This window comes from Balaenoptera acutorostrata, chromosome 7 (assembly GCF_949987535.1).
Source record: "Balaenoptera acutorostrata chromosome 7, mBalAcu1.1, whole genome shotgun sequence".
In the NCBI taxonomy this organism is placed as follows: domain Eukaryota; kingdom Metazoa; phylum Chordata; class Mammalia; order Artiodactyla; family Balaenopteridae; genus Balaenoptera; species Balaenoptera acutorostrata.
The window spans coordinates 107,947,795-107,971,390 of record NC_080070.1 but is presented as its reverse complement, the minus strand read 5'-3'; the positions used below and the strand labels follow the sequence as shown (position 1 = coordinate 107,971,390).

Genomic DNA, 23,596 nt, shown 5'->3' with positions numbered 1-23,596 from the left:
TGATACCTCATTGAGGTTTTGATTTGCGTTTCCCTGATATTTAGTGATGTTGAGTATCTTTTTATGTACTTGTTGGCCATTTGTATGTCTTTGGAAAAATGTTCAGGTCCTCTGCTCATTTTTTAATCAGATTATTTGCTTTTTACTATTGAGTTGTATGAGTTCATTATATTAACCCTTATGAAATACATGATTTGCAAATATTTTCTCCTGTAGATCACTTTTTCCTTTTGTTGATTCTTTTGCTGTGCAACAGTTTTTTTTTTTTTAATTTTATTTATTTTTGGCTGTATTGGGTCTTTGTTGCTGCGCATGGGCTTTCTTTAGTTGCGGTGAGCAGGGGCTAGTCTTTGTTGTGGTGCACGGCCTTCTCTTTGCAGTGGCTTCTCTTGTTGTGGAGCACAGGCTCTAGGTGCACGGGCTTTAGTGGTTGTGGCACACGGGCTTGGTAGTTGTGGCATGTGGGCCCTAGAGCATGCGGACTTCAGTAGTTGTGCATGGTCTCAGTAGTTGTGGTGCATGGGCTCTAGGGCATGCTGGCTTCAGTGGTTGTGGTGTGCGGGCTCAGTAGTTGTGACTCATGGGCTCTAGAATGCATGCTCAGTAGTTGTGGTGCATGGGTTTAGTTGTTCCGTGGCATGTGGGCTCTTCCCAGACCAGGGATTGAACCTGTATCCCCTGCATTGGCAGGCGGATTCTTAACTGCTGTGCCACCAGGGAAGTCCCTGCCAGGTAAATATTCTTGATGGGAAGTTGTTTTTCTTTCAGTACTTGTACTTGGGGTATATCTTACCCCCTGTCCTGGCCTGTAGGTTTCTGTTGAGAAATCCACTGATGGTTTTATGGAAATTCCCTCATAAGTGAGGATTTTTTTTCCTTTTACTGCTTTTAAAATTCTTTGATTTTTAGACAGTTTTGAAATGTGTTTTGGAGAAAGACATTTAGGATTGACTCTTTTTGGGGAACTGTGAGTTTCATGAACTTGGACGTCCAAATCTCTCCTTAGATTTGTGAAATTCTCAGCCATTATTTCTTTAAATAAGCTTTCTGCCTTTTCTCCCTGATTTCCCCTTCTGGAACTGCAGTAGTACATAGATTATTTCTCCTAATGGTGTCCCATAGTTCATATAGGCTTTCCTTATTCTTTTTCATTCTTTTTCTTTGTTCTTCTCTGAATGGATAATTTAAAAAGTCCTGCCTTCTACTTCACAGATTCATTCTGCTTGATTCATTTTGTTGATGTTCTCTGTTGTATTTTTCATTTCATTCATTGTATTCTTCAGCTCCAGAATTTGTTTGGTTCTTTTTAATTTCTATCACTCTGTTAAACTTGTCTTCTTTTAAAAAAAGTTTTGTTTCCTGATTTTATTGAATTGTCTTTCTATGTTTTCTTGTAGCTCCCTGAACTTCCTTAAAACAACTACTTTGAATTCTTATTGTGTAAATTGCTGTTCTCCATTTCTTTGGGTTTGGCTACTAGAAAATATTGTTTCTTTTGTATTGTTACGTTTTCTTGAGTTTTCATATTCCTTGAAATCTTGCATTGTGTCTTCACATTTGAAGAAGCAGTCACCTCCTCCAGTCTTTACTGAGTGGCTTTTAGAAAGAAATACCTTCTCTCACCCATTAGGGATTCTGAGGCTTTCTCATACCTCTTCTATGCGTACACTTGCTCCACATTCCTTGTACTCTCTTGTGGCAGAATTCTTAAGCTTGTATGCCTTCTCTTGGTCCTACAAAGTTCAGTGGGTGCTGACAGCCTCCCTTTTGCTTTCCCTAGGCCAGAGCTCAATGTTCAAGTTTGTGGTTTCTCCTAAATTGGCTTTCTAGGCATGCTCACTAGCCATCTGCAAAGGCTTGTTCTTGCTGCCATGGGGAGCATGCAGGGAGCTGTCTGTGGGTGGGAGGGTTTATGGGTGAGGCATGTGGGGTGCTGGGGGTGCCCAGGAGCCAGTTGTGGGGATGCACTGGAGAGGCATTCCCAGTAGCTCATGGGCAGACCTATAATAGAGTCCACAAAGTGGTTAGTATGATCTCTGTCACTTTGCGATGTTCACTACTGACCCCTGGCTGTTTTTCTCTTAGCCGCGCACTGCCCTGAGCTCACAGCTCAGTATTCTGGATGGGGCCAGAGAAATGGGCCTCATTGGCAGCGTCCCACACAGCTGGTGAAGCCAAGCACTCACATGTTCTCATGTTCCCCTGCAGGAGAAATCACTGGGCAAGAAGGACTCTCTTGGCACTGAGCTCTGCCCCCTTGTGGGAGAGATGGTACGTTAAGTCAAACATTTCCTCTTACCCTCCTCACAGGGTAGTTTTGGTCTTTTTTGTTTCAACGATGTGCTGGAACATCTCTCCTGGACTCCTGGATTTCTACAAAGGCTCTTTTGTCTGTGGGTGGTTATCATAATTGGTGTTCTTTGGGGAGATGACAGTAGAAAACTGCTGTTCCGCCATTGTGATGATATCACTCTCTCCTAAAGTCTTTTATTATCCCGTGACTGATTCATATAGAGATCATTTTTACATGTTTTTCTGATACATAATCTCACCACAGTATATTGGTTCATAATAAGTGTGCATGGATTTATTACTGGATTTTTTTAAAATAAATAAATAAATAAATTTATTTATTTATTTATTTATTTTTGGCTGCATTGGGTCTTCGTTGCTGTGCGTGGGCTTTCTCTAGTTGTGGCGAGCGGGAGCTACTCTTAGTTGTGGTGCGCGGGCTTCTCATTGTGGTGGCTTTTCTTGTTGCAGAGCATGGGCTCTAGGCGTGCGGGCTTCAGCAGTTGTGGCACATGGGCTTAGTTGCTCCGCGGCATGTAGCATCTTCCCAGACCAGGGCTTGAACCCATGTCCCCTGCATTGGCAGGCGGATTCTTAACCACTGTGCCACCAGGGAAGCCCCCGGATTTTTTTAGAAACAGAAAACGTTTGAATCTTTTATTATAACCTTATTGCAGAAAAATGATTCATTATGTATTTTTATGGTCACTCATTATTATTTAAAAAAAGATTATTATAACCTTATTGCAGAAAAATGATTCATTATGTATTTTTATGGTCACTCATTATTATTTAAAAATAAGTGAAGTCTTATGAAAAATAGAGAATAACTTGTGATTTGGGAAAGTTCAGTTTCTTGTTTCCAAATCCCAAAGAACTTGGAAATAATATTGGGAAATAAAAGTCATAACTGTGATGGAAATAGAAGAATAAATGATTTATGCATACTGAATCTGGGGGCATTGCCCCACCCCCGCTCCCACCCTCATCTCCATTTCTCTTCTAGGTTCATAGAATGCTGGTAGCCAATAGGCAATTGAAATATTCTCAGGGGTTTCTAAGTAGCCCTAGAGAAAACACCTGACATGAATTTCTTTGAAGATCTAAATTGCCAAGCCCCACCCACAAGTTCAATTACAAGCTTTTTAGTCCCCTACTCTTAATCATAAGCAAACACCCAAGTATTACCAGTTATTTGAGGAAAGCCTCTTATATTGAAGATGGAAGATGGGAACTGAAACAAACAGGGAAAAGCACTTGGAAGAGACTTTGCAAGGAGGAAAAAAACCTCTCCCCGTTATTAATATATTACGAGAGATAAGAGATGAGGAGGAAGTAAAAATAGGATTCTGTAAAAGGCATAATCAGAAAACAAAGAAAAGAATTTAAAATATTATAGTAGAAATGAAATTTTAGGAGCACGGTAAGATAATGTTCAGGAAATCTCCCAAAAAGTAGAGTGAAAAGACACATGGAAAATAAGAACACTTAGCAGACTATTCCTGAATTTCAATGCCCATACCAAGAAGATCCAGATAAAATAGGGGAAATGAAAAGGAGAAAATAATAAATAATTCAAGAAAGTTATCCAAAATTGAAGGTTAGAGTTTTCAGATTGAGTGTGCCCACTGAGTGTCCGACCGAATAAGTGAAAATATACCCATGCTAAGGTACATCATTAGGAAACTTCGAAACACTGGGAGGCAAAGAGATGATTCGAGATGCAGAAAAAAGGTTATGTATAAAGGATTAGTATGCAAAAAACAGGTTATGTATAAAGGATCAGGAATCAGAATGGCTTTGGATTTCTATGCAGCAACCTAGAAATGAGAAAACAGTGGAGCAATGCCTTCAAAATTCTGAAGGAAAATGATTTTGAACTTAGAAGTATGTACTCAGCCAAATTATGGCCAACTAGAATAAAGATATTTTTAGACATGCAAGGTCTGAAAATATTTACTTCTCTTGTCCCCTTTATTAAAAACTACTGGAAGGAATTCCCTGGCGGTCCAGTGGTTAGGACTCTGCTTTCACTGCCGAGGGCGTGGGTTCGGTCCCTGCTTGGGGAACTAAGATCCTGCAAGCCGTGTGGTACGGCCAAAAAAAAAAAAGCTATTGGAGGATGAGAAATGAGAAACACCAATTGAGAGTAAATTAAGAAAAAGGAAGACAGTGGGGTATAGGAAACAGGAGATCCAAGAAGGAGGGAGATGAGGGGAATCCCCAGAACTACTTTTAGGAGATTCCAAGGTGCTGGCTGTGTATTGTATATAGAGGGCAACCACTCCAGTTGGAGGGCTGTGAATCAGGACCTAGAAATGTTTAAGGCAGAATTACCAAGGTGCTTGCTGTCACGGTTGTTTTTTTTAACCTGAGGACAGAATACTCTGGTGAGCTTGATCCAGAATTTATCTGTTCTTAGCTTGTCTTGACTATGTACTATGGAAGTTCCAGCTTTCCCCTCACGCCCTGCTGTGTGGCTCAGCTGAGGATACTTGTTTCACTTCTCAGATATATTCTGCTTTGACCTACTCCTAAGTTCTGGTGGGTGGCCATAGTGAGCTTAGAAACAAAAGATGAACAGAGCCTGCTCCCTCATCTGTATTTCTGTTGTAAGTTCAATGATACTAGCCTGCATTACCCAGCTAGAAGCCTTGACTGTGGTTGACCTGTGTTTTCCAGGATTCATGTCTTTGCCTCATAACTTGGCCTCATAACTCATAACTTTTCCAGAGACGAATTCTCTTAGCTTTCTGGAAAGCTGAAACTGGACAGTGACACAGAGACTGTTCAGTTTATCTTTCCCTATCCTTCCTTACTGTCCTTCATCTATAAGGGTACCATGCCCTTGTGTATCTAGGTTTGTGATTTCTATTAAGTTTTTTTTTTAAACCCAGATTTATAGAATTGCCATTACATGATGCTATCTTTTTTTTAAAATTTTTTATTTTATTTTATTTATTTATTTTTGTCTGTGTTGGGTCTTCGTTTCTGTGTGTGGGCCTTCTCCAGCTGCGGCAAGCGGGGGCCACTCTTCATCGCGGTGCGTGGGCCTCTCACTATCGCGGCCTCTCTTGTTGCGGAGCACAGGCTCCAGACGCGCAGGCTCAGCAATTGTGGCTCACGGGCCCAGTCGCTCTGTGGCATGTGGGATCTTCCCAGACCAGGGCTTGAACCCGTGTCCCCTGCATTAACAGGCAGACTCTCAACCACTGTGCCACCAGGGAAGCCCTCTATTAAGTTTTTAAAAACCAAAAATATATTGTTCAGGGATATATATATTTATATATGTGTGTATGTATATGCGTATTAAAGGCAAAACTAATCTGAAAAGCAAGGGAATGATTAACACAGAAGTCAGGATAACAGTTACCTTAGGGGAGGGAAGAGGATGAGATCAGGGGGCTTCTATGGTCCTGGTAAAGAACAGTGTTTAAAACAGGGGCAGTGGATGTATGGGAGTTTATTGTATTAATTTCTTTTTATATGCATATATATATAGGATTATATGTGTTTGATACATATGAAATAGAAACTTTTTTCTTTTTTTTAAATTGAAATGTAATGGTACAGATGAACCGGTTTGCAGGGCAGAAATTGAGACACAGATGTAGAGAACAAACGTAGGGACACCAAAGGAGGAAGGCAGCCGGGGGTGGGGGTGGGGGTGGTGCTGTGATGAACTGGGAGATTGGGATTGACATGTATACACTAATATGTATAAAATGGATAACTAATAAGAATCTGCTGTATAAAAAAGTAAAGTTAAATTAAGAAAAAGAATTTATGAGTAAAGATAGAATGAGATAGAGAGTATAGGAGGTAGACTGTTTTGGGCAAAAATGATGAGTTCTATATTGGGTCATTGTGTTTGTATTATCCTTGGAATGTTCAAATGGAGGATGATAGCCCTATCCTCTACATTTTTACAATGCATACCTTGTTGCTCCTTTAAACATTTATTTAATTCTGCCTTGTTTTATAGCCATTTGATATATTTGTTTCCCCAATGACATTATAATCTCCTGAGGGAGGAAACTAAGTTTTACTCCTATTTATTTGTGTACACAATTAACACATAGTTTTTCAAAAAAAGCTATTTTTTAAATCTATCACTATTACATGATGGTACGCAATTCATTGACTTCCGGGCTTGATTCAGTTGATCTATTTGCAAAGGCCCATTTCTTCCAACCTGCATCTCCTCTTACAATTCCATTTATAATACTCCTGAGACTTTCACTTGATCTAATAAAGTGATTCGTACCAGGTGAAAGAAAAAAAAAATTGAAATGTAGTTGACATATAGCAATTTATTGGTATTAGGTATACAACATGATTTGATATTTATATATATTGCAAAATGATCTACTGTCTTAGTAGTGACTTTCAAATATGCAATACAGTATTTTTTTTTTTTATAAATTTATTTATTTATTTAATTTTAAAATTTTTGGCTGCCTTTGGTCTTCGTTGCTGTGCACGGGGTTTCTCTAGTTGCAGCGAGCGGGGGTTACTCTTTGTTGTGGTGCATGGGCTTCTCTTGTTGCGGAGCACGGGCTCTAGGCGTGCAGAGGATTCAGTAACTGTGGCACGCAAGCTCAGTTGTTGTGACTCACAGGCTCTAGAGCTCAGGCTCAGTAGTTGTGCCACACAGGCTTAGCTGCTCTGCGGCATGTGGGATCTTCCCGGACCAAGGATTGAACCCGTGTCCCCTGCATTGGCAGGCGGATTCCCAACCACTGTGCCACCAGAGAAGTCCAACAATACAGTATTATTAACTGTAGTCACCTTGCTGTACATTACAGCCCCATGAGTTATTTATTTTATAACTGGAAGTTTGTACCTATTGACCCCCCTTTATCTATTTTGCCCACCCTCCATCCCCCATCCCCTGCCTCTGGCAATTGCGAATCTGTTCTTTGTATCTGTGAACTTCTTTGTTTGTTTTTTTGTTTTGGATTTCATATGTGAATGAGATCATATGGTATTTGTCTTTCTCTGTCTGACTTACTTCACTTAGCATAATGCCATTAGAGTCCAACCATGTTTTTGCAAATGGCAAGATTTCCTTCTTTTATTTGGCTACATAATATTCCTGTGTGTGTGTGAGTGTGACGTTTTCTTTATCCATTCATCCATTGAGGAACACTTAGGTTGTTTCCAGATGTTGACTGCTGTAAATGATGCTGCAATAACATGGGGATGCATATACCTTTTTGAATTAGTGTTTTCATTTTCTTTGGATAAATACGTAGAATTGGAATTGCTGGATCATATGGTGGTTCTATTTTTAATTTTTTTGAGGAATCTGCATACCATTTTCCATTGTGGCTGCACCAATTTACGTTCCTACTGACTGTGCACTAGGGTTCCCTTTTCTCTACATCCTCTCCAACACTTCTCTCTTGTCTCTTTGATAATAGCCATTCTAACTGTTGTGAGATGATATCTCATTGTGGTTTTGATTTGCATTTCCTTGATGATTAAGTGATATTGAATATCTTTTCATGTGCCTGTTGGACATCTGTATGTCTTCTTTGGGAAAATGTCTATTCAGATTCTCTGCCCAGTTTTTAAAATCAGATCGTGTGTTTTTGCTATTGAGTTATGAGTTCTTTATATATTTTGTATATTAACTCCTTATCAGATATATGATTTGGAATATTTTTTCCTTTCTGGAAGCTTGCCTTTTCATTTTGTTGATGGTTTCTTTTGCTGTGCAGAAACTTTTTAGTTTGATGTAGTCCCACTGTTTATTTTTGCCTTTGTTGCCTTTGCTTTTGGTGTCAAATCCAAACAATCATCTCCAAGACAGATGTCAAGGAGTGTACCACCTATGTTTTCTTCTAGGAGTTTTATGGTTTCAGTTCTTACATTCAATTCTTTAGTCATTTTTAGTTGACTTTTGTGTTATGTAAGATAGTGTTCCAGTTTCATTGTTTTTACATGTGGTTGTCCAGTTTTCCCAACACCATTTATTGAAGAGACTGTTCTTTCCCACTGCATATACTTGACACCTTTGTTGTAAAATAACTGACCATATATTCATGAGTTTATTTCTGGGTTCTGTATTCTGTTCCATTGATCTATGTGTCTGTTTATATGCCAGTACCATACTGTTCTGATTACAATAGTTTTGTAATATGATTTGAAATTAGGGAGCATGATGCCTCTAGCTTTGTTCTTAAGATTTTTGTCTATTTGTTCCATAGGAATCTTAGGATTGTTTTTTCTATGTCTGTGAAAAATTCCATTGGAATTTTGATAGGGATTGCATTGAATCTGTAGATTGCTTTGGTTAATATGGACATTTTAACAATATTAATTTTTCCAGTCAGTGAACATGGGATATTATTTCATTCCATTCTATTTCATCTTCTGCAGTTTTCTTTCATCAATGTCTTAGATTGTTTTCACTCCACAGGTCTTTCACCTCCTTGGTTAAATTGACTCCTAGGTATTTATTCTTTTTAATGCAATTGTAAATGGGATTGTTTTCTGAATTTCTCATATTTTGTTATTAGTGTATAGAAACCAACAGATTTTTTTCTATTATTGGTTTTGTATTCTGGAACTTTACTGAATTTGTTTCTTAGTTTTAACTGTTTTGGTGGAGTCTTTAGGGTTTTCTCTATATAATATGTCAGCTGCAAAAAGTAAGTTTTACTTTCTGATTTCCTTTTTTGATTTGGATGCCTTTTCTTTTTCTTGCTCTGTGTAGGAGTTCTAATACTCTGCTGAATAAAAGTGGCTACAGTGGGCATCCTTGCCTTGTTCCCGATCTTTGTGGAAGAGCTTTCAGTATTTCACCATGAATATAACGTTAGCTGTTGGCTTTTCATATATAGCCTTTATTATGTTGAGGTACATTCCTTCTTTACCCACTTCATTGAGAGTTTTCTTTTTTTATCATAAATGGATGTGGAATTTTGTCAGATGATTTTAATGCATCTATTAAGATGATCATAAGACTTTTATCTTTCATTTTGTTAGTGTGGTATATCACATTGATTGATTTGTGGATGTTGAAACATCCTTGCAGCCCTGGAATAAATCCCACTTGATCATGGTGTATGATTCTTTTAATGGATTGTTGAATTGGTTTGCTAATATTTTGTCGAGGATTTTTGAATCTGTGTTCATCAGGGATTTTCACCTGTAATTATCTTTTCTTGTAATGTCCTTGTCTGGTTTTGGTGTCAGGGTAATGCTGGCCCATAAAATGAGTTCGGAAGTGTGCTCTTCTCTTTGATTTTTTTTTGGGAATAGTTTGAGAAGGATTGGTATTGTTTAAATGTTTTGTAAAATTCACCAGTGAAGCCATCTGGTCCTGAACTTTTGTTTGTTGGGAGGTTTTTGGTTATTATTTCAATCTCCTAATTAGCAATCAGTGTGTTCAGTTTTCTATTGATATTTCTTCATGACTCAGTCTCGTTAGGTTGTATGTTTCTAGGAATTTGTCCATTCCTTGTAGGTTGTTCAATTTGTTGGTATGTAATTGTTCATAGTAGTCTTATTATCCTTTGTGTTTCTGTGGTGTCAGTTTTAATATCTTCTCTTTAATTTCTGATTATATTTATTTGAGTTCTATCTCCTTTGTTCTTGGTGAGTCTAGCTAAGGTTTGTCAGTTTTGTTTATCTTTTAACAAAAGCAGCTCTTGGATGCATTGATCTTTTCTGTTCTCATTTTAGTCTCTTTCATTTATTTCTGTGCTGATCTTTGTTATTTCCTTCCTTCTGCTAACTTTATGCTTCATTTGTTCTTCTTTTTCTAGTTCCTTCAGGTGTCTTTTTAGATTCTTGGAGATTTTTCTTGTTTCTTGATGTAGGCATTTATTGCTATGGACTTCCTTCTTAGAACTACATTTGCTGCATCCTGTAAGTTTTGATAAATTGTATTTCCATTTTCATTGTCTCAAGGTAATTTGAATTCTCTTTTGGTTTCTTCTTTGACCATTGGTTATTTAGTAGCATGTTGTTTAATCTCCACAAATATGTGAATTTTCCAGTTTTCTTCATGTAATTGATTTGTGGTTTCATAGCTTTGTGGTCAGAAAAGATGCTTGATGTGATTTCAGTCTTTTTAATTTTTTAAAGACTTGGTTGAGGCCTAACATATGATCTATCCTGGAGAATTCCAATGCCACTTGAGAAGAATGTGTATTGTGTTGCTTTTGGATGGATATCCTGTATACGTCTGTAAGTCCATCTGGTCAGCGTGTCATTTAAGGCCAATGTTTCCTATTGATTATCTGTCTAGATGATCTATCTGTTGGTGAAACTGTGGTATTAACATTCCCTACTATTAACGTACTGCTGTCTGTTTCTCCCTTAGGTCTGTTAATGTTTGCTTTATATATTTATGTGCTTCTGTGCTGGGAGCACAAAAGTATTTACACATGTATCCTCTTGTTGTATTGACCCCTTTATCATTATGTAATGGTCTTCTTTATTTCTTACTACAGTCTTTGTCTTAATGCTTATTTTGTCTAATCATCTAAGCCTGGCTACCCCAGGCTTCTTTTGGTTTCCATTTGCATGGATTATCTTTTTTTCATCCCTTCACTTTTAGTCTGTGTTTGTTCTCATATCTGAAGTGAGTCTCTTGTAGGCAGCATTTAGATAGGTCTTGTTGTTGTTTTTTTTTTTAATCAGTTCAGCCACTGTCTTTTGATTGGAGAATTTAGTCCATTTACATTTAAAGTAATTGTTGATAGGTATGTGCTTATTGCCATTTTGTTAATTGTTTTCTGGCTGTTTTCTAGTAACATTTAAAAAATCATATTTCTAGGCCACATCTTCAGACCCAATGAAATAGAAACTTTGTAAATAATTTCCAGGACTCTACATTATAAATCTTACTCTTAGATAAAAATTGTTACTCTGATTGAGTAAGTGTATTGCTCAGTATTACTAATGTGGTCTAAAGAGTACAGAATGAAGCAGATCCATTTCTTCCCTACGTGTAGTTCCAATCCTCTTATGTATATAAGAAAATTATTTTCTTCTGCCCAGTTATACCAAGGTGTATCACAATGATCCCTTATCTTTTCATGAGTCTGTAATACCTAGTTGTTGTTTAAAAATGTTATTGAAGTATAGTTGATTTACACTGTTGTGTTTAATTTCTGCTTTACAGCAAAGTGACTCGGTTATACACGTATATATTCTTTTCATATTCTTTTCCATTATGGTTTATCACAGGATATTGAATATAGTTCTCTGAGCTATACAGTAGGATCTTGTTGTTTATACATGTAATACCTAGTTTTAATTTGTGTCAGAATATGTTAAAAATCAAATCCCAAGATTTCTGCTGTCACTGTAGTGGGATTGTAAAAAGTGTGGGGTGAGCTATTACATGGTTTCTAACATAGATTAAAGATCTAAACATTTTTTTTTTTTTTTAAGCTTACAGTGCCAGCATTTAAGGGGGAAAAAAGGCAGAAAAACCCAAGCAAACAAATGTAGTATTGTTTTCAAAGGTGACTTTGCTAGGGGCAATAATGTCAAAAGGCTCCCATGTGACTTACTACATTCAGTTACAGTGAAATCCTGACAGCTGCCTGGCTGTTGTTTTCGAGTCACTTGTATATTCCCCAGTGGAAAATCTAGTTTTTCAGCTCAGCTGTGAAATAGATCACATGGTTATTAGCAGTTTGTTATGGTGGAAAGGACTTAGCAACTGAGGGTTTCAGTTAAGATCTGATATCCTGTGCTTTCTTTCCTGTTCCTGTTTTTTTTTAATATGTAATTTGGGGCAGCAGTAATACCTGCTAGAGTTGGCAGGATGAGATGAGATAATTTATGTCAAGCACTTACCACAGTGCCTAGTTGCTAAAGAAATATTAGTTCATATAATATTAATTCTGTGAGTACCCTTTGCTCAAGCCAGATATTTGGGAATTGTCCAGGAATCTTTTCTCTCCTTTACCTACCAAAGATCTATCCATTTCATCTCCTTAATAGCGCTAGAACGGGAGTGAGACATGACCCACATTTTATAACAATCGGGCTTTAAGCAGGCAGTAACTAAATCAATCCTTCAGGACATCACGTTCTCTTGTACCTTTATTAGTAGTAGTCACTATTAGTTTCTTAGAACTCTAAAAGGATTGTAGTAATTTTCACTTCTATTGGCAGAATTGGTACTGTTGTACCAATTTCATAATAAATTTGCCAGCATTGGTAGAATTAGTTATCTCAACGTTTCTTATAATAAGTTGAATAGGTAATAAAATAATACTTTATTGTTATTTTTACTTGTGTATATTTTTAGGCATAACACTTCCACGTGTAAGTTTATAGGCATGCAAGATACTGTAAAGTGTGCCCTTTGCACAAACGCACTCCTGGGTTCAAATCTAGGCTGTGCAGTTTAATGACCTCGGTCTAGTTATATAAGTGCTTTAGGGTTGCTTTGCCATGTTTTTTCAAGTGGGTTGATGAGATTTGGTTACATACAGGGTTGTGATAATCATTAAAAGAGATACATTTATATGAAAATGCAAAAGGCTGAGAAAAGCGAATACACTTTTCAAGAACAAAGTGGAACAACTTGTTTGATAGGTCTCAAGATTTTTAATGAAAATTAAGCTAGGTTAATAAAGACAGTGTTCTATTGGTACAAGGATACACAATACTCTTGGTTCAATAGATCAGTGGAACAGAATAAGGAATCCAGAAACAAGTGTATGTGTATACAGACACTTGATTTATGGGAAAGGTGGCACACAGAACAGTGGAAATGTTGTATTTCAGTAATGGTGCTAGAGCATCATGTATATTCATTTGGAACAAAGTGAAACAAGACCCCTATCTCACATCACACTCAAAATAAATTCCCAGTGGATTGTGGATCTATTTGTGAAAGGCAAAACAATAAATATTTTAGGCGACAGTATAGGAAAATATGTGGCCTTAGAGTATGTGAAGTTTTCTTAAAGAGCACACAAAAAGTATTAACTACAAAAGGAAAATTATAAACTGGATTTTATTAAAATCAAGAATTTCTGTTCATCACAAATCACCTTTAAGAGAGTGAAAGGGCAAGCCACAGAGTGGGAGAAGGTATTTGCAGCAGTCTGACAAAGAGCTCTTCCATCTGGGCTGAGACGTGTATAAGTCTCAACTTCCTCGGTGGCCTCTTGGCTCTATTTTAGAGAGCTCTGTTAGCGATACTGACTTCATTTTGATTTTCCTCTCACGGGGTTTGTGGAATGAATGAAGGCATAATAGGATTTAGAATACTGAGGGAACAGGCCTGGCGGTGTGCTCTGCAGCCAAGAGGCTTCCTGGGTGAGCAGTGAGACCGTGTGGGCACATGGTGGCAGGAGAGCAGTGAGGGGTGCCTGGTTTGGGATCCCCAGAGCAGACTTGGACTTGAACCCGGGCTCTCGCATTTCTTGGCTGTGTGTTTTTGCCTCATCTCTAAAATAGGGATAGTTATAGAACACACCATACAGGGCTGGGATTAGTGAGATGACGTAGACTAGTACTTGCCCACAGGGGGTCTTCATTGTGGTAGTATCATCACTGTTGGAGTTACGGTTCCTTGAAGGTGAGGGGTGGCTGTGCCAGTAGGATGGGGGTAGGGGTCACTGCAGATCAGTGAGAAAAAGACAACCTAATAGAAAAATGAGTGAGAGACTTGAGCAGGCACTTCACCAAAAGGATGGCCAAACGTCCAGTAAAAATAAGAAAAGGTGCTCAAGACCACAAGTCATTAGAGAAATGCAAACTAAAACCCTAATGGCATATAACTACTACACACCTACCAGAACACTGAATTTAAAGGACTAACAATAGTTTGTAGGAATATGGGCAAGGAAATTCTCATACAACTGTTGTTGGAATATAAATCGGTACAACCACCTGGGTAAATTAGTTGGCAGTGTTGAAGCTGAATGTATGTATATGTTATGACCCTGCTGTTCCACTCCCCACAGGAATGGTACAACCCAGTGGTATGTATATGCATGCTTATAGCAGCATTATTTGGTCTAGCTTCATATTGGGGAAGTGTGGAAAATGTGCATCTGTGCTATAGTAGGTAAGTAAATTATTATATCTTCTTGCCTAGAAATAAAATACTGTAAACGAAAATGAACAAACTCAGCTCACACAACAAAATGGATGTATCTCAAAAACATAATGTTGAGCAAAAGAACCCACATGCTAAAGAATATATACTATATGATCCCAGTGTTTACAAGTCATGATAGTTCCCCTTGGAGAGGAAGAAGGGGTTAATGATCGGGAGGGATCAGGAAGGGGCTTGTGGGTACTGGCAGTGCTCTATTTCTAGACCTCCATGGTGGTTACATGGATGCTTGCTTGTTCTGATTTACTGAGCTGAACATTTATGTTCTGCGTGCTTTTCTTCTTGTGTTCAACTTCAATAGAAAAATAAGAAAAGAACTACCCAGCTTTATAAAGCCCAGTAAATATTCAATACGAGATTGTCCTTCTTACCTCTCCAACTCATTTGTTAGCATTTGCATATGTCCTTTGAATAATGATTAATTTGGGGCTTGATGATATAAATTTGAACTCTTTAAAGATTAGATAGGGGCCGTTTTAGCCAGCACACATACAGAAAGTGACTTTGCCCTTGAAAATTCAGATGCTCCAAGTTTTTGTGTGACCTACAAACTATATATTTTTTTAAAGATGACAAGTACAATGAAACTCTTATGACACATTTGTTGTTTAGTTTTCATTGTAGAAAAGTCTTAATTGTAAACAGTTGAAGCTATCACTTCTTTGGGTATTTTTTTCTATTGTTTCAAACCTTATTTTTAACCCAGGAGGTTTGTGGTTTTATAAAAGTTATAAACATTCTATTAAATTTAAAAAGTTTTAATATATTTATTTTTCAAATTGCAAATGGCATATTGTTTTGAAATTTCTTCTAATTGCTGAGTATTTACAAAAACGTTGGCTTTTATGATTATCATTTATATCACACTTGATTAACCTCATTGATTCTTTGGTAATGGTTTTGAGTAATTTCTTTGTATTATCTTCCTATAAGTCATATCAGCTATATCAATTAGTATTAATAATGGTGATATTAAAAAATCTTTTCCTCTTTTTTAAAAATATCTTATTGCACACCAGTATTCCTAATACAGTTAAATGGTCATTCTTATCTAGTCCTATCCCCTCTCCCCTCATACTTTTTTAAATAAGTAAAATTTCTCTATTTTCTCCACTAAATTTCAGTGGCATTCTTTTCTAGATTATGCTTTAACCCTTGAATTCTTAGGAAGGCTCATAGAATAAATACGGGGCTCAAACCAGAATTTAACCAGGTTCAAGGTATAGAGAATAAAGGGTCACTGAAGATTCTAATATTACTGCATGCATTTTTAGCTTTCGAATCAAAATACTCTAAGCATTTGTATAAAAGAGGTTTTCTTTTCCATAATATGAAAGATGAAAATTTTTCTCTCCTTTTATTTGTTAATTACTAAAAGAGTTTTCACCTTCATTCCTTAAAAATAATTTAGTGGTAAAGAAGTATTTTAACTTTTTATGAAAAGGATTCTTCATAGTCATATATTGTTCTGAGTCTACATAAGCTTTTTGGTTTTGTTTGTAGCTTTCTTTTGTAGAAATGAAAATAGGTAAGGTAGGCAGGATGTATTGGCCTAATAAGCTCATTACTGCTGTTGATAAAATGATACGTTAGTCCATATTATAATTTCTTTGAGGCGGGGGACGCCTCTGAGTCTACGATAACCTGAGAAGTACTTCTTTACAGAGCACCTCGTAGAGAGGTATTTGTTCTGGGTGCAGAAGCCAATGTTGCTATGGCTTCATTTTCTTAACTTACTACGTTTGTAAACTGTAAAGAACATTAGCTGTCCCATTTTTAAAAATGGAACTACTGGAATAAAATACAGCAAGATCAGTATGAACTTGAGTATTAAACTATAAATTTAAGTTTTTTTCTTCCCCTCATTTACGTTCAGGGATCATCCTCCATTTTTGGAACACTTAGCAGGGCTTCTCTGCTAGTTTTTTTCTCTGATGTTACCAGAAATTATATTTGCAGTCTGAGGACAGAATTAGTTAGAATGTGGGTCTAAAGAATTTTTCCATGAGACAAATCAGGCTACTTTCAGAGGCTTGCGTTTTTTGTTCTTTGATTATGGAAAATTTCATACATAGACAAAATTAGGATAACATCCAGCCATGTATCTATGACTCAAATTGAACAACTCCAAAAGCGTTAATTTACACTGATGTTGGAATATTATTACTGATTTGAGGTTTTACATTACTTATTATGGTCCATACTTCCTTCTCAAGTTTAAAGAATAAATTGGCCACCAGATGATGCTAAATATGCTAAATATTTAGGGCCTAATTTGGACAAGAGCCATCAGAATCATAGAGCATCCTGGATTTGCTGGCATGGTCTTGATTTTTGTTTAGTGAGGGACACTAAAGAGGCAGAAGTTAAGTTTTCCCTTGCCCTTTAAGTGTTTACAAAGTGATGTTAAATACTGATATATAAATATATTTATAATCCTTAACATAGATCTACCAGATGAAGAATCAAAAGGGCAGACCAAAAATGTACCTAAAATAGTCCCATGCCCTGGCATTTGTGTATTTGGAAAGTCAGGCTGACTCTAATCATGCCCCAGGAATTCCCCACCTCCTGCCCAATTTCTCTTTCAACTTATTTCTCAAATGCCTTTGGCCATGACTTCTAAGATAGTTCTCATTCTGAAGTGATAGCGTGTATGATATGCTAATTAGGTGTTGGGATGTTAACAGCTTTCTAAATAGCTGTGGTATTACTTGTAAGATATCAAATAAGCTTGTCTCTAGGACATAGTGAATCAGTTAAAACATTTCTAACAGAATTGTTTAAAATTTCCTTTTTGTGACAGTGTGACCGTGGTGCTGTCTGTGGTATCTTTCAAGATTGGAAACTGTATTAGGAGCGAATATAAAACACACCCATGCTAATTAGTCCTTAGAGAAAAAAGTTTTCACTTTTTTTGTAAAACAGATAATAAGTTGACTCTGCAAAGCCCACGGTTCCCTTTACACAGACATAATTACTCTGTAATTAATAAAGTGAATTAAGAGCTTTTAATTAAATTATAATAAGTACCTCGGTTACATCCAGAGAGGTGCACTGACTGTCTCCTCTCACGACAGGATGAACTATGCACTCCCCATTGTTCTTTCTGTAAAATTTACCAAGCGAAGGGATATGTGTGACTTCTGCCTTTGATCCTAGTGTATCAGAGTGCAGGATTCAACTTTAAGGGTTTGTTCTTCTGTGAGTGTCTCAGTGTCTTCACCTCCCACTCCTATAATTTGATGAAGGCAGTCAAGATATAATTGTAGCTTTTCTAACCCATGCTGCTGTTGAGTTTTCCAAGCTCTAGATGTCTCTTCAGTGCTAAAATAAACCCCAGAGGAATTTGAAACTTTCTGGTGGACAATTGCAAAAACGTTTAAGCTAATATAAAGCGGTCGTGGTGGTGAGGGCTTCTGACTTTCAAATGTGCAGACGCTTTTCAGAATGGATCTATCAGCCCTCATACAGACGGAACATTTGTGTGGTAGAAGTGTGTGCTTGGTGTGCCCTCCAAGCAATATCTCCTTGTGAAGATTAGTTATTTAATCGGTAATGGCTGATAACGGGCTTTTAAAAGCACATCCTAGTTTAGATTAGTGTCCTTGGAAACCAAGTACCCAACCAAGTACGAATCACAAGTATGGCATGCTATCGATGATTCACATCACGTAGCCACTAACACAGTTTATACAAATAATTAGAAAAATAGAGTTGTTCTTAATGCTAGTTGCCTCATCATTTTCAGCTCATGGCTGCCTAGTGAATCAACTCTAAACCTTCACTCTGGTTATAAAGCAGGTTTTGCATTGCCTTTTGTTCTGTGATTCTCAAAGGTTCTGTGTAAATGTTAGTGGGTGGCAAGTATTCAGTATCTTTACAGGGTATTACAACAAGGAAACCATAGCACGGAGAGGTTTGTCATTTATACCAGTTAGCTGGGTTTATGCCTTTGCTTCTGCAAATTGTGTATTAGTTTTCATGTTTGAGGTTTTTAAAAACAGTCTTGCTTATAAGAGCAAGTTGGTTGTGTTGCTGTCAGTGAAATTAACCTGTCTGATTTATCTAAGAGCTAAACATTAGTTTTTCATATTATATGTGATTCCACAACTTTTGTTTTGACCTTGCAATCATGAGTTTTCCTAAAGATTATGCTTTAATGTTCTTGGATTTTTATCCTGTATTATTCTAATTAATAAGTGATCTTGAGAATTTTTCTTCTGAGTTCAAGTTACATAGGCACTTTCTAATTTTGGTAAAAGGTCTGAGAAAACAGAAGAGACTCACCGGTCCTACTGTAATTCAGAAGCCTAAGGCTCTAAGTGAAAGAGTAGTTATCTACCTTTACATCAGTCATCTGTACCAACTGGTGATTTTAGAAACTCACATGGGTCTTGGTGCCAATTGCTGTGTCTGCTTCAAATTGCATTTCCACTTCACAGCCCTCCCTAGGGGTGTATTTATGTGGTAGTGTTTACAGATGATTAATATTTAAATAGAAATATGCCACTCGAAGGTCTTTTTAAGGAAAGGAAGCTGAGGTGGAAGAGTGAGTGTGCTGGCAGCCAACCCTCTTCTTGTGGAATTCCAGAATTTTCAGAGAAGCCCTGGCAGCCTTACCATTCATTTCAATTAGAAGAAGCTGGCCATTGTTATTTACGAAGTTTGGAAATAGGAAATTTTAATCATATAAGTTTTCTTAGAATGTAATATACTTCGTTAAAATTATGAATATTTTAAGATTACAGAAGAGTTCAGAGAATAACGTAACAAATACCCATATAGCTGTCATCTACTTCTGTCAAATTCTAATATTTTCCCATACTTGACAGGCTTTTCTTTTTTAAGAAATAAAATAGGTACAGTTGAAGCACCCTGTATAATCCTTCCTGATTCTATTTTTCTCTCTTCTTCCCTTCCTCCCCACAGGTAACCACTGTCCTGATATATATTATTATATAGAAATATAGTTACATACAAGATTGGTTCATTTTCTGTGTTTTCAATTACATATACTCAATTATATGTGTGTGTGTATATGTGTGTGTGTGTGTGTATGTGTGTGTGTATATATATATATATACACACACACACACACACACACACACACACACACACATAGCATCATACTGTAATACCATTCTGCAAGTTGCTTTTCATTCGTTCAGCATATTAACAAGCATGTTGATATTTGTAGGTTGGTCATTAATCACTTAGCTGTTATATAGTACTCCGTTTTATGTATCTATTATAATTTATACATTTCCTGTTGGTAGGTATTTAGATTTCTGGTTGTTCTGCATTTACAAACAACATGGGAGTGAGTATTCTTGCAGAGATCTTCTTGTGTACTTGTAAGAGAGTTGCTGTGTGCCCTAGGGTCTAGGATATATACATAGAAGTGTAATTGCTGGGTTGAAGGGTATATGCATCTTCAGCTTTACTAGATATTGCCAAATTGTTCTTTAAAGTACTTGCATTATACTCCCACCACTGGTGTATAAAAGTTTCTGTTCCATGCTCCGATCATTCTTGGTTTTATCAGGCTTAAATTCTTGGCATATGATTGGTAGGTAATGACTTTTCATATTGCTCTAATTTGCACTTTACTAATTATTAATGAGCATAAGTACCATTCATTCACACAGTGGATGAACTGAGTACTGCTAAGTCCCATGTGCTTACATTCTAGTAAACGGAGGCAGATAATGAATAGACAGGAAAATACACAGTATCTTAGATGGTAATAAGTGCTGTGGAGAGAGAGAAGAGAGCAAGTACCTTGTGGATCACTGGAGGAAGAACATTCCAGGTAGAGAGGATAACAGATGAGAAGATCCTTGTGTGTGACATGTTCACAGAATCACAAGGAAGCCAGGGCAGCTGAAATAGAGTAAGCAAGGGGGTAGTAGGAGGTGAGGTGAGAGAATGAATAGTGAGCCTCATAGGCCATTATGGAGACTTTGTGTTCTACCTTGAGTGTGATTACCATCTGAAATGTGAGGATTTTGAACAGAGGAGTAACATCGTCTCATTTAGGCTTTAAAAGGATCATAGAGTGTTGTGGTGCTGAGAGGAGACCGTGAGAGAGGCTAATGGGAGAAACAAGGAGACTAATTAGGGAGTCGTTATAATTCAAGCAAGATGATGGTGACTTAGTCCAGGGTGGAGATGAAGGTGATGAAAAGTGTTCACAATCTGGATATATTTGTAAGCAGAGTCAACAAGGTATGATGATATTTTAGATGTGGGATGTGAGAGAAAATGTACGAAAGTTTTTGTCTGGGACAGTGGGAAGGTTAGAGTTGCCATTCATTGAAAGAGATTCCTGGGAGAATCAGGTTTGGGGAGAAGAGAGAATTCAGGAGTTTGATTTTGAGCAAGCAAGTTCTAGATGCCTCCTTAGCATTTAGGTTAAGATGTTGACGAGGCAGGTAGATACATGAGTCTGGAATATGAAGAAGTCTGAGCTAGAGGCAAGGATGTCAGCATAGAGGAGGGGTTTAAGCTGTGAGATTGGATGAAGGGATGAACGTGGAGATAGAAAAGAAGTCCGAGAAGAGCCCTGGGTCAGCCCAGTGTTGAGAGGTCAGAAAGATGAAGCTTACCAACAAGAGAGACTGAAAATGAGTGCTCGGTTGGGAGGAGGAGAACCAGAGCAAGTAGTGTCCTAGAAGCCTAGTGTGGAATCTGTTTCAAAGAAGAATTGGTTGGTGATGTCAGATATGCTCTGATAGATCAGGTAAGGTGAGTGCTGAGACTTGACCTTTGGTTTTAACAATATGGAGGTCATTAAAGACTTTAACAGGAGCTTTTTCTGTGGAGTAGTGAGGAGATAAAGACTAGGTTGGTGGGGCTTCCCTGGTGGCGCAGTGGTTAAGAATCTGCCTGCCAGTGCAGGGCACACAGGTTCAAGCCCTGGTCTGGGAAGATCCCACATGCCATGGAGCAGCTAAGCCCATGCGCCACAGCTACTGAGCCTGTGCTCTAGAGCCCGTGAGTCACAACTACTGAGCCCGCGTGCCACAACTACTGAAGCCCGTGTGCCTAGAGCCTGTGCTCTGGAATGAGAGAAGCCACCGCAATGAGAAGCCTGTGTGCCGCAACGGAAGAGTAGCCCCCGCCCGCTGCAACTAGAGAAAGCCCATGCACAGCAACGAAGACCCAACGCAGCCAAAAAAAAAAAAAAAAAAAGACTAGGTTGGTATACCCTCAGAGAATGGGAAGACAGGATTTGGAGATAGCAAAAATAGACACCTCTTTTGAAGAATTTCTCTCCACGGCAGAGTAGAGAAATGGGACTGTTGCTAGAAGAAGACATGGGATTAAGAAAGTTTTTTCAAAGATAGGGGCTATTATAGCATATTTGATGCTGATATGAGTGATACAGTAAAGAGGGAGAAATTGATGATGCATAAGAGAGAGGGGAGAATTGCTGGAATGAGGTTGAGCAGATGAAAGGAGATGGGGATCTAGCATACAGTGGAGGGACTGGTTTCAGTAGGAGCACATCCATGGTAGCAAAGGGAAGGCAAGAGTACTTTGGCACAAATGTAGGTAAACTGATAGATTCTGACTGCTTTTATTTTCTCAGTGAATTAAGAAGCCTGGGAGGGGGAAGGAGGTGTAGAAGTGAGATGAGAGGAAAAGGTGTGATCTAATCATTCAGGACAGCAGAGAAATTGTCTATGATTACAAGGCTGCAGCATGGCCCACCTGGAGTCAGTGGTCATTGGTAGATAGTGAGGTCAGTCAGCAGAATTAAACAATTCACCTGTGCAGATAAGGTGGAGGTAGGATTTATCTAGGATTGGGGTTTGCCTGGTGATAATGATAGAGGAAGAGGGGTCAAGATAGTTGAGGGTGTGTTCAAAAGAGTGGGATTGTAATGAGGGACCATGGACTCTAGGTTGGGTGAAGGACAGTAAAAGGTGGTAGGATTGATGGATTGTAGAACTGGGCTTTAAAATACTGGAGTAAAGGGACTTCCCTGGTGGCACAGTGGTTAAGAATCTGCCTGTCAATGCAGGGGACACGGGTTTGATTCCCGGTCCGGGAAGATCCCACAGGCTGTGGAGCAACTAAGCCCGTGTGCCACAACTACTGAGCCTGTTTGCCACAACTACTGAAGCCCGTGTGCCTAGAGCCCGTGCTCCACAACAAGAGAAGCCACTGCAATGAGAAGCCCGCGCACCGCAACAAAGAGTAGCCCCTGCTCGCCACAACTAGAGAAACCCCATGCACAGCAACGAAGACCCAATGCAGCCAAAAATAAATAAATAAATGAATAAATTTATATTAAAAAAAATACGGGAGTAAAGATATTTGAGGAGGTGAGCTGAAAAAATGAGGGGGTGGCTGGAGAGTAAGATGCTGGAAATTGAGATTGTGGAGGGGGTCAAGTTATTGGTAATGACAAGTTCTAGGGTACGACTGTGGGAATGAATAGCTGTGGTCAAGTGAAGGACCAGATTCTGAGAGGAGAGGAGGATGTCAGGGATCATCTGTGTGGATATTTTAATCATCATTTTGTTTCTAGGAATTTATCCATTTCTTCTAGGTTGTCAAATTTGTTGGCATATAATTGTTCATAGTAGTCTCTTATGATCCTTTGTACTTCTGTGGTATTGATTATAACATTTCCCCTTTCATTTTGGACTTTGAGTCCTTTCTTTTTTTGTTTTTTTTTCTTGATGAGTCTAGCTAAAGGTTTGTCCATTTTATCTTTTCAAAGAACCAGCTCTTAGTTCATTGATCTTTTCCATTGTCTTTTTAGTCTTTATTTCATTTATTTCTGCTCTGATCTTTATTTCTTTGCTTCTATAAACTTTGGGCTTCGTTTGTTCTTTCCTTTCTAGTTCCTTGAGTTGTAATGTAAGGTTGTTCATTTGAGATTTTTCTTGTTTCTTCATGTAGACATTTAAGTTTTGTTTGTTTGTTTTTAACATCTTTATTGGAGTATGATTGCTTTACAATGGTGTGTTAGTTTCTGCTGTATAACAAAGTGAATCAGCTCTACATATACATATATCACCATATCCCCTACCTCTTGCGTCTCCCTTCCACCCTCCCTATCCCACCCCTCTAGGTGGTCACAGAGCACTGAGCTGATCTCCTCATGCGATGCAGCTACTTCCCACTAGCTATCTGTTTTACATTTGGTAGTGTATATATGTCAGTGCTACTCTCTCATTT

The 23,596-nt window shown here is 38.0% G+C and overlaps 1 protein-coding gene across 6 annotated transcripts in view; it reads left to right on the top strand.

Moving 5' to 3' along the window:
- LOC103007417 (cytochrome c oxidase assembly factor 1 homolog) overlaps positions 1–23,596 on the top strand; it is a 94,127-nt gene that overhangs the window by 14,091 nt on the left and 56,440 nt on the right. For 3 of the 6 annotated variants that reach the window (XM_057550513.1, XM_057550514.1, XM_007187725.3), the window contains exon 1: positions 14,259–14,347. The exons of 2 other annotated variants lie outside the window; for them this stretch is intronic. In XM_057550513.1, coding sequence (XP_057406496.1) covers positions 14,274–14,347 — 74 coding nt within the window. In that variant the 5' untranslated portion in view covers positions 14,259–14,273. Of the gene's footprint in view, positions 1–2,208; positions 2,272–14,258; positions 14,348–23,596 lie in introns of those variants that run through there. One more of the 6 variants, XM_007187720.3, reaches the window with a different exon arrangement.